Source organism: Sinohyriopsis cumingii, chromosome 2, assembly GCF_028554795.1.
Source record: "Sinohyriopsis cumingii isolate HCF-2022 chromosome 2, ASM2855479v2, whole genome shotgun sequence".
Taxonomy (NCBI): Eukaryota; Metazoa; Mollusca; class Bivalvia; order Unionida; family Unionidae; genus Sinohyriopsis; species Sinohyriopsis cumingii.
In genome coordinates, this window is record NC_142962.1 from 74,209,054 (window position 1) to 74,225,339 (window position 16,286).

General features: G+C 33.9%; 2 protein-coding genes across 14 annotated transcripts in view; both read right to left on the bottom strand.

The window, feature by feature from the left end:
* Window positions 1-16,286, bottom strand: part of LOC149805185 (RNA-binding protein 4B-like) — a 31,297-nt gene that overhangs the window by 7,139 nt on the left and 7,872 nt on the right. For 3 of the 13 annotated variants that reach the window (XR_016418189.1, XM_089948237.1, XM_089948253.1), the window contains exons 5-9: window positions 14,771-14,850; window positions 13,728-13,751; window positions 9,502-9,735; window positions 8,872-8,916; window positions 5,926-5,958 (exon numbers count right to left, since the gene is read on the bottom strand). Coding sequence is in view for 10 of the 13 variants with exons in the window: in XM_089948237.1 (XP_089804363.1) it covers window positions 5,926-5,958; window positions 8,872-8,916; window positions 9,502-9,735; window positions 13,728-13,751; window positions 14,771-14,850 (416 nt within the window). In the remaining 3 variants the exon portion in view is untranslated. Of the gene's footprint in view, window positions 1-1,317; window positions 1,874-5,925; window positions 5,959-8,871; window positions 8,920-9,501; window positions 9,736-13,727; window positions 13,752-14,770; window positions 14,851-16,286 lie in introns of those variants that run through there. The other 10 variants (XR_016418177.1, XM_089948228.1, XM_089948244.1 and 7 more) reach the window with 5 other exon arrangements.
* Window positions 1-16,286, bottom strand: part of LOC149805186 (mitochondrial amidoxime-reducing component 1-like) — a 134,516-nt gene that overhangs the window by 2,775 nt on the left and 115,455 nt on the right. The gene's annotated exons all lie outside the window — the stretch shown is intronic.

Sequence of the window (16,286 nt, forward strand, 5' to 3'; positions counted from 1 at the left end):
GTCTTCAACAAGCCTGGTGGATGCCATGTTTTAAAAATTGTATAATCAAGTTTGATCGTGCAGATGTTTTGCATGAAAAAAATATGTACAGCTTAAAAGAGTCTGCTGAAATGCTGTAGAGTCTGGTTCCCTGACTAATTCCACTAATTCTAAGATAAAACATGGATCCTAATCAAACGCATATGAACCGATTATTTAGATTTTTCAGCAACAATCATTTTTATGTAGTTTTTGCTTTTATTCTGGAAGACTGTATTTTAAGGACTTATTGTAAGACTTGCAGCAAAATCGTAAGGGTTGGAAGGTCTGGGATCGAGTGCAGCATATTACTCTCAAGTACTTCGCGTGTGATTTGGATTTTTAATGTAGCTTTAAACAATTTTTCAGTCGTATCACTATGATGTCTGCAGTGTGGAAGTTTATAGTAATGTCTAGCACTGAGGCATCATGCCACAGACATTTGACATCATGTCCCACCCAGTCACATTACCCTGACACTAGGTTGACCAATCCTAACACTAACCTCTTAATGCCGAGTGTCAAACAAGGCAGCTGCTAGTACCATTGTTTTTATAAGTCTTTGGTATGACTTGGCAGGGGTTCAAACACACGACCTCCCACATTCAGACAGACACTCTAACCACTTAGGCCACCAGAGTAGTCTCCAATCGCTTTAGTAATTAAGATGAGGAGCCTAATAAATGAACGGATTTCTGGTATGCATTATCTTTTGCAGAAAAGTACTCTGAAATAATAATACCTTAAATCAAAACCAGTATTGTTATAAAATATTCTGAAGAATGAACTGTAGCCATAGATAGCTCAACAGAATTATAATTACCCTTGCTAAGACCATAAAACACAAAGCTTGACAATGGTAGAAGACACAGTTTAGTCAAGATATATATACCTGGGCATAGTTTAATGAAAATCTTCAACTAATACAAAATTATGGTCCAAACATTAAAATGTTAACAGACAGCTAAAGTCATAACATTATACAACTTAAAGTGGACATACAAGAGGCACGGTTAGGGCACAAACACAGCAAATCAATACCATCAGAGAGTTGAAGACAAATGTTGACAAAATGAACATATTTTTTTGGTAAATTAATGAAGCTTGGTTTTTTTTAAATATAAAAACAACCGTAATCTCCTTTTTATAATTATTTTATATAACCTTACACAGAATTTCAGGCTTATAAACAAAATAACGCCGATCGCGCAAGATCATGGTATGGCAACAACGATATAGCGAAGATACTGCAGCATTGAGTAAAATTCTGAAAGTTGCAGTAAAATTACAATAATGACAGAATTTTAAAACATTTAATGAAGAAAGGATGAATACACGAAACGATTTTTTAAACTCTGATGCACTCGAATGAGAATGTGCATAAAAAATGAATTAATGTAAAAGTAATGGAAATATTAAGTTGCTTTATAGATAAAATTAAACAAAGGTGTGAAATTAAAAGATTATGACAAGTCCACATTGTAGCAAGCGCAATCTGTAAAGCTTTGTGACTGAATAATTTTACAAGCGATATTTCAAACTGCAATTCCTTCCATCGAATGTCATGATCAGAATATGTACACGAGTATCAGCATTCTTGATATTTAGATACAACAAAGATCCATTTCTTAGCCAGCATTTTGCAATAAGCTGACCGTTTTCTGCCACTCTAAATCAAGATACACGATTTCTTTCTAATAATAGTATCCATGTTTGTAAAGTCTCTCAGCTTCACGAATCTTGCTTCATCCTCATCCGCGGCTTCTATCTCTCCGTAACGTTATTTCAATAAGGTGCAACGCGGCTCCGAGGTGGTGACATACGACTCGTACCGGGAGGTGGTGGCATGGGGTAGCTGCACGTAAACAGGAAATGAACGAAAATTAAGACTACTTTACAAAAATTAAGACTACTTTATATCTATACATTATATATCATTCAAAACTTATAAAATTAAACACATTAATGCTGCCAAAATAAAGTTAAAAAAATATTTAAGTTTTGTTGCTCTTTGTACTATCAACATATAATACATAGCGTGTCCCAATGAAAACATCTAATGTTGCTTTTCTCTTCAGAACATAACTATCCATTAAACACCTGATTTTATGGTTAAAAAATATTTTTTTTTTTTGTACACAACTTTTACATTCTTTGAACAGCTGGTATCACTGCAATCTGGAGAAATGTGGAAGGTCTCCATTACACTCTGCAAATATGACATTATGTCAATGCACATTTTTTTTAAAAACATATGCCACAATGAACAACATTCTGGTTCTGAATCTCTAGCATCCAGTCTTGAACATTTGAAACTACACAAATGCATCACTAGTGTCTTAGTCTAAACTGACAAAAATTTTGCCATGCTCCCTAACAATGCTAACAACACAACTATTTCTTTTTTGCAGATACAAACACTACTGTTCATGTTACTTCATTTCACAGGTACTATCCCAACGCTCTCATCACAAAAATTAAACCAAAACGTTAATTCTATTAGCCAAGTTTGTGTAATACCAATTAAAGATGCAATAGAAAAATGTGAAGTACATGCATGTCTGGGGCAGCAAATAACCTTTGATATTTTACTGTGGACTGAAATTTATGATATAACACCAGGGATGGAACCACCAGCCTCCATTAAAAAAACACTGAAAATTTGCCATGCATCTTTAGGGCACTTGAAATGATTCTTTAGTAACTGGCCAAATTTAGTGATGTCCACACATTTTCCTCTTTCAACAATTTAAATTCCATAGAAGCCATGAAATTATTTCAAAATATCTGGTGTCTGCGAGACAACACTCAAAACTGCACAAAGAAATAATTGAACCATGAAAAATTCCGGCATGCAAGGTCAACTTCCGGTATAAGGTGACTTGTTGTTTTATTACTTTCTTTCCCACTTGAATTACAACTAGGTAAAAAAAAACAAAGTCCACTGGTAATTTTTACAAGAAAGGAAAACTGGTCTGCATAAACAAAATGGAAAGGTTCCATCCCTAAAAATCCCAAGTTATTTATTTAGTCTTGCAGCCTGGACTTTGCATTCTACCTAAAAAGTCTATCCCATATATTATACATGGACAAGTCCATTCTTTCCTTGCAAGAATTTAGCAGTTTTGACTTGGGGGGGGGGGGGGGGGGGGGAAGAGAGAGAGAGAGAGAGAAAGATACACTTTTATTGTTCCACAATTTAGAAATGATACAAGTCATGTGCCTGTATCTCACCCCTATACATCATAAAACTAGCATAACCCTTTCCACTTATTAAAAAGGACCAGTGAAACTGTGTTCCCTATGTGTGGTGCAAATCATATATTGTATCTACATTCGACTACTGAAAGGGCATAACGCTGCAAAATATATCACTGAGTACAGAGCAGAGAATGTGTGAATTTTGAATTGATGTCAGTAATGTCGACAAAATATAAAGTGAATTCATCAAAAGCTTTGGAGACACAAGCATTATCATTTACACCATATACATTTAACACCAAAAAGGGGCATAGCTCTAGCAACACATAAAAGATATACATGAAATCTAAAGGGGTTCAATTCTTCACAAAATTGCATCAGGTCGATATATGCTTGTTAACTTGTGTCAATATCAACTCAGTTACGGAGTAATTTAACTCAAGCTGTAAATCTAAACGTACAAAGTGAAATTATGAAATGGAAAAATGCATCCAAGCAAGAAGATGGAATGATTTATTTATGCTGATCTCAAATCAATAATGTCTGCCAAACATTCTGGGTGACTCATCTAAGATCGAGAGTAGTTGCACTAAAAACCAAAATGAGCGTAACACTGGAAAAATGCAGCAATGGATGATGGTAGAATGATATGAGCATGCATATGAATTTACTGTTTAAAAAAACATGGTCAAGGGAAAAGATGTGGCAGAAGTTATCGATTAGCATCAATTTCATTTATGACCCATAAAACATAACTAAAAGTCATTTAGTGAAAACCCCATATCAATATGACCATCCATTTGGGGAAAGCAGAGACTGCAAGATTTTCAACTTGGTATAATATTAAGTCTACTGGTTAAATCCATTGTTGATAAAAAGAATTCATTTTTGGTGATGCAAAGATATTTTCAAGAGAGCTAACATGGTGACTATATCAAGGGTTAATTGACACGATTTTCATTTATGATCAACTAGTAACCATTAGGAACTTGTCTGATGAAAAGCCATTGTCAAAATAACTTTCTACATAAGATTAAGGGCAGAAGCAATGATATTTTCAAGCCGCTACATTCAATCAACATTGTTGAAATCTGAACACTGTTCCAACATGATCAAGACATGGGGAGTACACAACTTTAATGGACTCAAAAACAATTTTCCACTTCCGATCTGTGTCTGTACCAACACATTTCACTCAAATAATCATGCCTAGTAATGCCTTCTCTCCTGTATATAGTCATATTTTCAATGTTAAACTTACAAAGTATCCTTTGAAGTCAACTGCCCCCACCATTTACAGCCGACATACAATGCACCGCTGCTGCATGCTATTGGTTAGCTGACATTACATACTAACTCATGAAATCCAACAGATGTTGCTAGGACAAAGCGTTAAAATATCTGTTCAATCTGCCAAGGTGTAGATAGGGTTAATATATTGGAACCTTGGCTAGCAAATATGAGGTAAAGCAGTACAATAAGCTAAATACAATTTTTGATAGATCATTCAGTTGCTTTAGTAATACAAGTATACAGATACACTTTCACAAATTAATACCAATAAGACATTAGATGTATTTCAGTTTATATCCTCTTGTTTGAACTTCTTTTTGCCCATATAAAATTTTACTGGACCAGAAAACTGTAATCTGGTTTAAATGATCATAATGGTGTAATCTGAGATCAAAAACTGGACCAATTTCTGCCAAAATCAAAATGGTTGTCATCACTGCTTAAATAGAACAACTTTTCTTGGAAAACCAAACTCAAAGTTTCATCAATAAAACTTGTATAATAGGTTTTGCTGAAATGAAACATTATTTAGTAAAGTGTATAATGGAAAGCAGAGTGGAGGATGGGCAATCTGGAAACACAACTCTAGTAAATGATAATATAGAAAACTTGAAATGCATTCAAGTCTTACGAACATAAATGTGAATACAAATTTTGGTTGAAATCCAACGAAACTTAGTAAATGTAAGCCACCAAAACCAAAGTCAGGGGTGATAACTCTGGTAAAAGATATCTTGGAACAGCAAATGAAAAAGGTACAAAGCCTCCAACTTAAGCAAAATCTGATTAAAAGCCAACAACTTTTGGTTGGTTATCTTGCAAAGACCAAGGTCCTGGGGGATGGATAACCAATCCAGGGCCATAACTTTTCTAAATGTTAAACCTGTACAAGCAACCCACAAGTGTACTTACACCATAAAAGGCACATCATTTTGAGACCATGTACACATCAAATTGCATCTGAAAATCTGAATGATTCTTTGAGTCCTGCAAGTAGCATTGGTCTGCTGTAGTTGACATTTCATAGTAATGAAAAAACAAACTCCATGAAAATTGGATTTGAAATTACTAAACCTTTATAAGGCAACATTCCAAACCATGTAATTTGGATAGACAAAGAAAGAGCCATAAAAGCCTACAGGTTCTAACAGTTTCAATTTGTTTAAATAGAAAGTGAATACATTTTGTCCAGTCTAAATAATGCTATTAGGCATAATATACACGACATTTGAGAAGCACGTTTTTCACAAGTCCTCTAATCTACTCATGTCTGCAGCAACTGTTTCAAATGTCTTACAATGATTCTGTATATTCACAATAGTTTTCATGTATGCATTTATTGTTTTTATTATTACTATATCTCAGTATTACAGCAGTCTGATGTGTATGTCTAATTGTTTAAAAAGCTGTTACCTTCTTCTATAATAATCGTCATAGTAGGGATCCCTGAAAATAAACAAGGTAATGTATTAAGTTTGTCATGACAAAACAGATTTAATGTGATGGAGGAAGGCTTCAATTCAGTTACTTTAAGGCAATCAGGTATAAAATCAAATGATTGGTAAAATCTTGCCTCCATGTTTGTGGACAAGTACATAAAACTACAATGTAATCTGTATAAGATTCTGTAGTCATAAACTAAACAAGAGAATGAAGCAAACAATAAATTGTTGTAAACCATAACAATTATCAATGTTATTAACTGAATCTAAAATAATCCTGAAAAAGTTATATTCAAGTCCACAAGAATTAAAAGTTCCATATAACTGTCAGACCCATGAATATAATAGTCCACCAACAGTCCTGACGTCAAACTGGTGTGATCCAGAACTTCTTAAATAACTCACAATAGTTAAAAAATATTGTATTTCCACTGAATAATCCAAATGAATGTCTTTCCTCTCAAATAAATAAATACAACATAAAAAATGTATGCGAACTAGATGTTATAACAAAAAAAAAAAACGGAAGAAATAATAATAAAACTGCCTAATCTGAGCTGTTTATATACAGGCAAGGCTAAAACACAAATTATAACTACTGCAATGTGACAGATTGCAAATGTCCAATACAGTAAAAGAACTCACAATTTAATCCATCCAATGGGAACTAAATTCTTCTATGAGACTACCTGATAAACCTAGCCAGTAGGAAAAGGTCAAATCTTGTCAACATATTTATTAATAATTTTATTATTTGTAACTGTAAACACATAAGTAAGCATCTACTTGTAGATCATATGCAATTTTACATTTTATAGTTTTTTCCTCAATCTTTTCTGAAACAAATTGTGTTACAAAAATTATTATTCTAAAGATCTTGATAAGCTTATATGTATGATCACCCCCTGAAGCCAATTTTACTGGGTGAAAGCCACAGGCTTTCAATTAAATAGAGTGACAGCCAATATTACAACTCATACACCACTAACTACCTTGATTACCTACAGCAATTGAGACCTGACATGAGTAGTCCACTTATCTAACTCTAATTTTTCCTAAATTACAATACAGTTAGCCAGATGAGGGTAAACTAGCATAATATATAATGTGAGATCATAATTATGTTTATCAGAATTCCTATTTAAAATGAAATGGCCAGGAAGGGACCCCTGTATAGGCTAGAATATATATATATATATATATATATATATATATATATATATATATATATATATATATATATATATATATATATATATATATTCCTTGGAAACTATGTGGTGATGAGCAAAACACAAACAATGAACCCATGTTAGTAAAATGTAAATAACTGTGAACTTCTAAGGCTGTAAGGCTTTAGCACCAAGAGATGCATTCAAGTATCCAATTTTTTTTTATTGGTACATGAAGAGCAACCAATAAATTACCTTTGAACACAAGCTTTCCACAAAGGTGAAGCATTAAAAATAGGTCAGAGAGACATCTTTTTGCAATTATGGTGTAGTTCTTATCAAGCTGCATCCTCTGACCAAATTTCATGATGCTATGAAGGATAGATAGTATGTATCTAGAATAGCGTGGTCATGAGCTAACTGCAAATACTGAACCAAAGATGGTAGAGAATGAAATATATGCAACAATAAGCATAGTGTTATAAGGACATGGTTCTAAAGGACATGCACAACATCCAATTCCCCATTCTTCGCATGAACAGTGATTAAAAAATGAACTAAAAAATGAACCTAAGTCGACGACGTGAATTGTGTCAGTGGCCCAAATTTGTGACAAGAGTGTAGTACTCCAATATTTCCACTAACTTCACAATTCAGAGTATAACACAGTATGTTTAAAGATTGCAAAAACACCCATGTGGTCTTAAGCTCAATACAGAAAGTTTCCTAAACCAGTAACAAGTGAATTGTAAATCAAAGCAATCTTTTGTTTCAAGGCTGTCATACTTAACAAGATGCAGGCATGAACAAAACTTCAGAAATAAACTAAAATCACAAAACTTAAAGTAAGTCTTTGAAGCATTAAATATGGGCTCAATGTCCCATTTTCTTTTTTTTTATGGAAAAGGGTGTTGTACTTGTCAATATTCATCTAGTTATAACAGTATTTATGCAGGATACAAAAACCATAAGCTACATACAATAAGGGTACCATGATGGAATAATATATTCCTGCCCAGTGATATAAAAACTTATGCAGACACTAGAAGGGTAAGATTTACTTGAGAGAAGCATATGGTCAGCTCGAGACATTAATGACCCACCTATCTCAATAATCTGAACTGAAAGGAATACAATCATAAACTGTTCAACTCAATCTGCAGTAACCTTTATTTCATTATTATGCGCAACATGAATGCAACATCCAAACTTTTTACTCCTGACTCTATACGGTTTTTTAATTACACTAAGCTACCTGCACAGTTTGGTCAAGAAACCTGCTCAAAATAAAAGTTATTCAACAAAACCCGTTTTTCTTGGAGCAACAATGACCATGACCTTTGAACCCAAAATCAATAGGCATCTTTCATATCAATAACACACTTTTGCCAAAGGTACTGATGCTATTATGCAAAAGCCATTTTTCTTCTTTCAGTCAGTGACCAAGATCTTTGACCCTAACAATGAACAGGCTTAATTTTTAGCCAACTCCTCCACAAACTAGTGTAAGTACATGTTTGATAACCGAGATTTATGTGCAAAAACCATCTTTTTTCTTCCCATCAGTTACCATAACCACTGACCTTAAAATTAATAGACTTCTTCCTTACCCCCAATGCAAGCTATACATAACACTGGGTCCAAATATGCAATAGATAACTAATGGTAATGTTCGAAAACCAATGCTCTTTCAGTGCCACTGACCTCGACCTTTAGGCAATGAAATCAAGAGGGTTCTTTCTTACCCTAAGCGTAAGCCATCCAAATAGTCTTGATAACTGGTGATGGTGCTACTGTACAGAAAAAAATAAAAAATTAATGACATCATAAAATAATACACTTCACATTATGGCGGGCATATAAAAGTGTGACCAATATACAAATAATGTAGAAGAATATTAATACAAAGTTAGTCTTCTCCCAGGGCTTTAGATGCCTTGAAACCCACTTCAAAGTGCTAGCAAGGAACTAAGAAAAAAGGACCTGTTGCAAAGCAGACAGGTTGAACATACATATATGTTTTTATACCAGCTAATGTTGACATGGAAGTTGTTAGTAAAAATTATCTCCTATACTACCTAGAGGTGAATCAAAATACAAAGAAATCTGAGCCTTCTGCTTCAACAGCAGGTTTCATCAACTTCAAAATTAAACATCGGGATATTTCATGTATGCGTGTACATCTACATTGCAATGCATTAGTTAAGTGAAATTTGGTTTAAAGTAATTCACCATAACATTTCAAAACATGATAAATGTAATTTACAACCAGGTCGAAATTACCAAGTGTGATTAAAGAACTCCAGGTGAATGGCAAGCTAAATCTGCATTAAGTGCATAAATCTCCATTTGTATTAAGTATGTGTTTGGACTACCTTGGTGGTGACCGTCTCCCATAGTACTCGGGTGGAGGTCTAGCATATGGGTCTCTCTCCCTCTCCCTAAAGTATGGATCCCTTGGAGGTGGAGGTGGAAGGGGACGCCTGTCATAGGGGTCAGGATAGGGCCTGTATCTATCAGGTGGGGGCAGCCGATAAGGATCTCTGTAATAGGCATCATAGGGATCTCTGTAAGGCTCCCTGTATGGAGCTCCACCTTTTGGCCTTGATCTGAAATGAAGATTATTAACAGGAAATCAACAAAGTACATCTATTCAGCTATATGAAAGATTTCACCATTCACTTGTATACATGCTTTAGTCAACATATCTTTTACAACAACCTTTAATAAAAAAACTTGACTTGTCCAGGAAAATATTGAGTTCAATTCTGTTCCCCCCCCCATCAATAATACATTAAGGGCTGTTCCATTAAAACGTACATGGAACCCAGGGGAGGCACTTTTAAAGCGGGCTACTCGCCCATATATACAATTTAGAATTTTCTAATCATTTTAATATGAAATCTGCGAATCAAAGTACCATGGCATATTTTTTTAAAAGCTGCCTTCCCTGGGTACCATTTATGTTTTAATGGAACAGCCCTAAGCATTTTCTTGTTTTATTATTGATCCAAAATAGGAAAATAAAACCGATCCAGAATACTAGAACAAGGTTTTTGTACTAATTTTGTTTTGTCCCTCCATTTAGTGAAAGTTAACCCAGTTACATAACCCAATTTTATGTTACAGGATAGATGTACAATATAGCACGAAGTAATTATGCATGTAATTTGCATTTTATATAACTTGCTGTGATGGCTATTACTATATATATATATATATATATATATATATATATATATATATATATATGTCTCACTAGGATTTTAAAACTAGGAGTCCAGGACTCCCTATCTGGTAAAAAGAGGAGTCCCACCAGCAAAAGTTGCAGTCACCTCCAGGGGTCAAGCTAAACTTGAATTTTATGGAGAAGTGACTTCTCCTTTTGGACAGAACTGACAGAAGTGAGAGCTCAACAGGGAGAAGTGGACGTGAAGCAAGAAACGCAGTATATGTTCTTTTATTTGAATTAAGCCCTCTCTTGTCCAGTATTCATACTCGCATTTAACTTTGATTTAAGCAATACTTTTTTTTTCCAAGTAGACAACTGTCGGAGCTATTTTGGCCATATGACTTTAAAAGAGAATAACAGAAATTATAACAAATTTTAACTGAGTAACCAGATTATATTACTGTAATTTCAAGTTAGTAAAAATGCTTAATCAACTACCCCTAATCAATTTTTTAAAATTCTTTTATTTATTTATACTTTCTAAAAGTTCACAATAATGACTTTTAAAGATTTCTAAATGTATGTACATGAGGTAAAATGCACATGTGTCTTCAGATCATATTGTTCATCCTCATTTCTTCGTTGCAGATAAAACATTACCGTAACTATCCATACATAACACACTAAAATGCATAAAATTACAGACTGGAGTCCTTTATAGCCGGGATATGAACTAAACCCTTCTTTCCTACTGAATCAACACAGACATGAGTGCATCTATCACTCACTTAAATATAACTTCATTACAAAAGTCCAATGACATGATTGCAAAATTATGGTTTATTAATTTGCCTATGTACTTGTAGTAATTTTAGTCAATGGTTAAATAGTATCTGCTTTCCTGATTTTTCCATTTTTTACAAATACATGCAAAGTCAGAAAACAACTTAGACCTTACAACGCATCTCACATATTCCACAACACAGCATTGTCCCATGCATTTCTGACTTACATAATTTGACTCTGAAAGTTAAGTTTTAAATGAAATAATACCTAGGCTATGCTTTCAATGAATTGTATATTTTTCTGAATATATCTGCCTGATGATTTACTAAAACAGACAAACTAATAAACTGGTACATCCCAGACTTAGTGATGTCCACCATTTTTTCCCATTAGGTCTACTGGTTCACTAACAGTTTCAAACTATTTTTATGACGAAATAGTGTGCAAGAGGCAGTTAGTATACATAAAACACAAATTGCTATTTACACACTATTGTTAAAGTGTCAAAACACAAGTTCATATGCTTTTATTATCAAAGGAAACAAGTGGATATTGGGCAGTGATAGTTGCTACATTAATCAGAGAATGGATAAGGGTCAATCAGCTATCAAAACACATGCTTGTGAATAGGCAAGCATTTGTTTGTCAACATGACTGATATGAAAACAAGGCCTAGCTATTGATGTCTTGATGAATACATTTCACTGCAACACTAAAACTAAACGGGCTAAGGCCAGGAGGCATCTAAAAAAGTATGGTCAGTCAATGTATCACTTTAAAAAATCACAATGCAAAGTCGATTTTGCTTTCCTAACAGAAGAAGGCAAAGTTTACATTTTTGGGACAACTTAATCAACCACTTTCCCTGGTAACATGACCCCTGGCCCTAGCCAAAAACTATGAAAATTAGAAGAACTATTGGTTGCCACTGAGTTAATCTCTACATTCTTTATAACAGACATAGCTCTTGTTTGTTCATGAGAGTGAGACTGAATCTTGTCAATCCAAATAAGGACTTAATTCCAAACACTAAGCTGGGCATTACACAATTTCTTACACTTAGGTACTGTCCCATCCAAACTATCAATTCTAGCACTCTTCTGAATCTTGTTGCCGTTTAACCCCAAAATACTTATCCAACTTTGTAAATGGCATTTTGTCCAAGTCTCAACATGTCTTGATTCTGCACTACTTATTCCGCTACATTTGGAAATGAAAACAATAATGAAAGCTAAAGCTGTTTATTTGACAACTCTTATAAATGACCACATGTACATATGTGGGTCATTCTGCCTCTGAATTCAATCACTGTAAATATCAGTACATTTTCCCACATGGCCGTCAGTCAAAGACTTTGAACTTGCCACCAAGCTATTGTATCTTGTTCTTTTGATGCGTACAGAGGACTCCTGCATCCAAGATAAAAAATATCGGCGTCCAAATACATGTGATTAAGCCAGAAGTCAGAGAGCAGTATGCTATAAATACGTTACTAAAATTATTCTAAGCAAATAAGTCTGCCTGGAAAATTTTAATCAGTGAAATGTGTTTAACATCAACATAAATCGGAGCCATTTAACACATTTTTTTTTACACAACTGTTATAAATTTATGTTTAAAAGAAAAATCTGATCTTTATAGCTGTACAAATATTTTTTAATGAAAAATTTTCTATATGCTTTAAGGTTCTGAGAGAATCCATTACACATTCAGTCACTAATGCTGTAAGCAAGTGCAGATGAGCTTTCTCAACTTTAAATTCATTGTCTATGCAACTAAATCATCTTAATTTGATAAACATGCAGCAGAAGTCATTCATGTTCACCAATGTCACTGTTACCAAGTTTTCTACACACAGGAGAACCAAAACCATAACAAGATCTACTGTTATTGCGCAAATGTCAAATTTTGCATCACAGAAGATATATCTCAGGAAAGTTTCTATCAAACCAGTCCTAACAATAACCTCTTAATGCAGAGTACCTAGCAAGGCAGCTGTTAGTACCATTTTTACAAGTCTTTGTTATGACTTGGCCAGTGCTTGAACCTCTAACCACTTTAGCCACTGAAGCAGTCGCAATTTTAGCAAGATGTATCGACTGATGTTTCATTAGATGATGAAATAAATTTCTGAATCTTTCTGTAGCCATTCCTTATATTCTTGAATTTTGAGCCATGATGCTTGCTCACCTTTGCATCTGGGCACATCTACAAGTGAAAACAGTATCCAGGCAAAACTGATGTTTACCAAAAATGATGTTTGAAATTGCAATATATATTTTTTTTGACATCAGTTTTGATTTTCATGGGTTTCCTGACAAAATTCCAGCATTATATTTTTAAAAAATGTAAGCCTTCTTCAAAATTGTCCAGGATGCCTATAGGATTCAAAGATTTTCAAGGATTGCTACTGACCCTAATTACAAATCCAGTTAATTTGAATAATACTTGCCTAATGGAAAAACCGGTATTTAATAAATACTGCAAAAATTATTTTCATGTTAAAATTAAAAATTGGAATTTCAGTAGAACACAAATTGTATCCAACAGAAATGTACAAGCATTTAACAAAACTAAAGAACACACTTAACATGTTATCTTGTATTGCTGTGTGAAAATAAAACAAATCAGACAAACACTTACGGTCCCTTGGGGCAGTCCTTGGACCTGCAAAGGATAAAGTCAAGAATTGCATTAATTCAAAAGGCTAATACAAAACTCTTGCACTTTCTTGCTCATCACTGATTCTGAATTCTGGCAATTAAAAAAGTTTCTTACAATCTAATTTAATAGGCATTTTTCAAGTTGTAGAAAATTTATAATAATGAACATTAAATTTTTAGAGAACAAAAATTAAATTTAACTTAAATGAATATAATGCAAGTTGCAGAAAATATGACAGACATTCAAATTAAATTGTATACACACACGTACATCTTACAGCAATATTAACCACAAATGTCTGGTTTACTGTTTTGGGGAAAGATGTCTAGAATATAATTAATTAGAGTACTGTGGATGAAATATTCTACTCCCACCCCATGTCAAATAGTCTTCCATGTAATAAATGCGACTGATGCACAATTTTTTCTTCTTCTAGTCACCTCGAAAGGGTACTGTGGATGAAATATTCTACTCCCACCCCATGTCAAATAGTCTTTCATATAATAAATGGGACGGATGCACAATTTTTCTTTTTCTAGTCACCTCGACCTTGTCCATCATGACCTCAAACTCTACAGCTCTCTTCTTGACCTCAAGTGCCATCCACAAAGTTTAATGTATGCTATGCAGAATTTTTGAATCCAAAATCAACAGGGTTCTTCAAGTTAACTTAAGTTATTTGATTGAAAATATTTTCCTTGCAAAGTGACTTTGATCTCTTACCATTTTCTGATCCCAAAGACATTTCACTATCCAAAGTACAAGCTATCCACAAAATTCAATATCTGTAGATGGTGGTGAAATAATGTTACTGTACAGAAACCGAAATGGTAACTGATGGTTGGTCAGACATTACAAAATGCTCTGCATTAACGAGGTCATTTACTGATGACAGAAGAGCAGAAATACCATAAGTGGAATGAAAGAACCGGGAATGTCTTGCAGTTTTGAACAAGTGAATGCTATCCACTCCCAACAAACATGCAACTACAAAAGATTAGAGTGGACATGTTTGTACTTACCAATGACCCTCTTTCCCACATCTATAACATTCTCCTTTGCCTCCCATACCTGGCTTCTGTCGCACTTTACTGTGGGAAAGCTGCAAAAATATAAACCTCTGTCATATCTATGAACATATGTACAAGTATTTCAATAAAAGCCAGCAGCCGACTATTTTTTACCATACATTTGTACCACAAGTCTACAATTCCATCATGTCACACTAGCTCTTTTCAAAAGTTTTATAATGGTTTTGTTAACATGTAACCATGTTTTACTGGAGATGACTTGTCCAATCACAATAAGCATCTATGTCAATCATGCGCCATTATTAACTAGGCAAGGAAGGTACATGTTGGACGTGTGGCAAAAAAGAAATAATTAAAAACATGGTTATAACGAATATAAACAAGTTATTTAAATTGTAAATAATGGGAATGGCTAGTGGATGTTTACTGATAAAAAATAAAATTGATGCCAGTGATGACTGACATGCCAAATACTCTGGATACAAAAGGCATATCAACACAACATGCATTTTGACATATGTAGTTTTCGGAGGTTTTTTTTATACAATTTTTTTTATTATGACTACTTAAATTTTACCCCTTTCTGACACATGGAAATTCCAACCTGTGCTTTTATGGCACATGGATTTCAGCCAAAGCATGTCTTATAAACAATAATTGTTTGAAAACAAAAAAAAACTACATTTGTGTGTATTCTCTCCATGTTAGAATAATCAGTGCAAAGCAGTCTACTTGAGAACAAAAATGTAATACCAGTGCAATGATGTGTGGTATTCAGGTTACGAATGCTGATGCATGTTTGCAATAAGCTGTTAATGCCTTACCTTAGTGTTGTAATATGTCGAGCTAAAACCAAAATTTGTGATATTTTATGATTTGTTATAAGTAATAAAAAAGATCAAAGGTGGTTCCCATGGCCTTTTAATATAAATCAGGTGATCCCTGATTTTTTAATTGTTCTGCTCAAGTCATTTACAAAGGAGGGAAGCCGATACACATTTCAGTTCAGTTCATGTCAAAATGCAGAAACATAACTTTCTCCCAATACTAAGGAAAAAATAATTAAAAAACGGGATGATGGCTAAGAAATGTGAAGCTTGGGAATACATTTCATATCCAACTCTGAAACTTTCTACGTAGGATGAACTTCACTTGTAGGAATATTGGACAGCAGACACTAAAATTAAAATCCCAGCCACAGAAAAGAATGAGAGTTTGATTTTTCTATCTGGCCGAGCACAATTTTGTCCTTGACACATTCTAATGCTTAAAAAGAAGACATTCTCCATTCTTCTCAAAAGTAAAAAAAATTTCAAGGGGAAGTCTGGACCAAAAACTATCAAGAGTCTGTTAAATAAGAAATTTAATCACAATTATAGCCATCAGTGGTCAACAGTCGTTAATCTTGTGAATGAAACTAAGATGTGTAGTGAACTATGAGATATACACCTCTTCCTTCCTCATTGAATTGTAATACAATGACACTGGCTCAAAAGAAACAAATTTA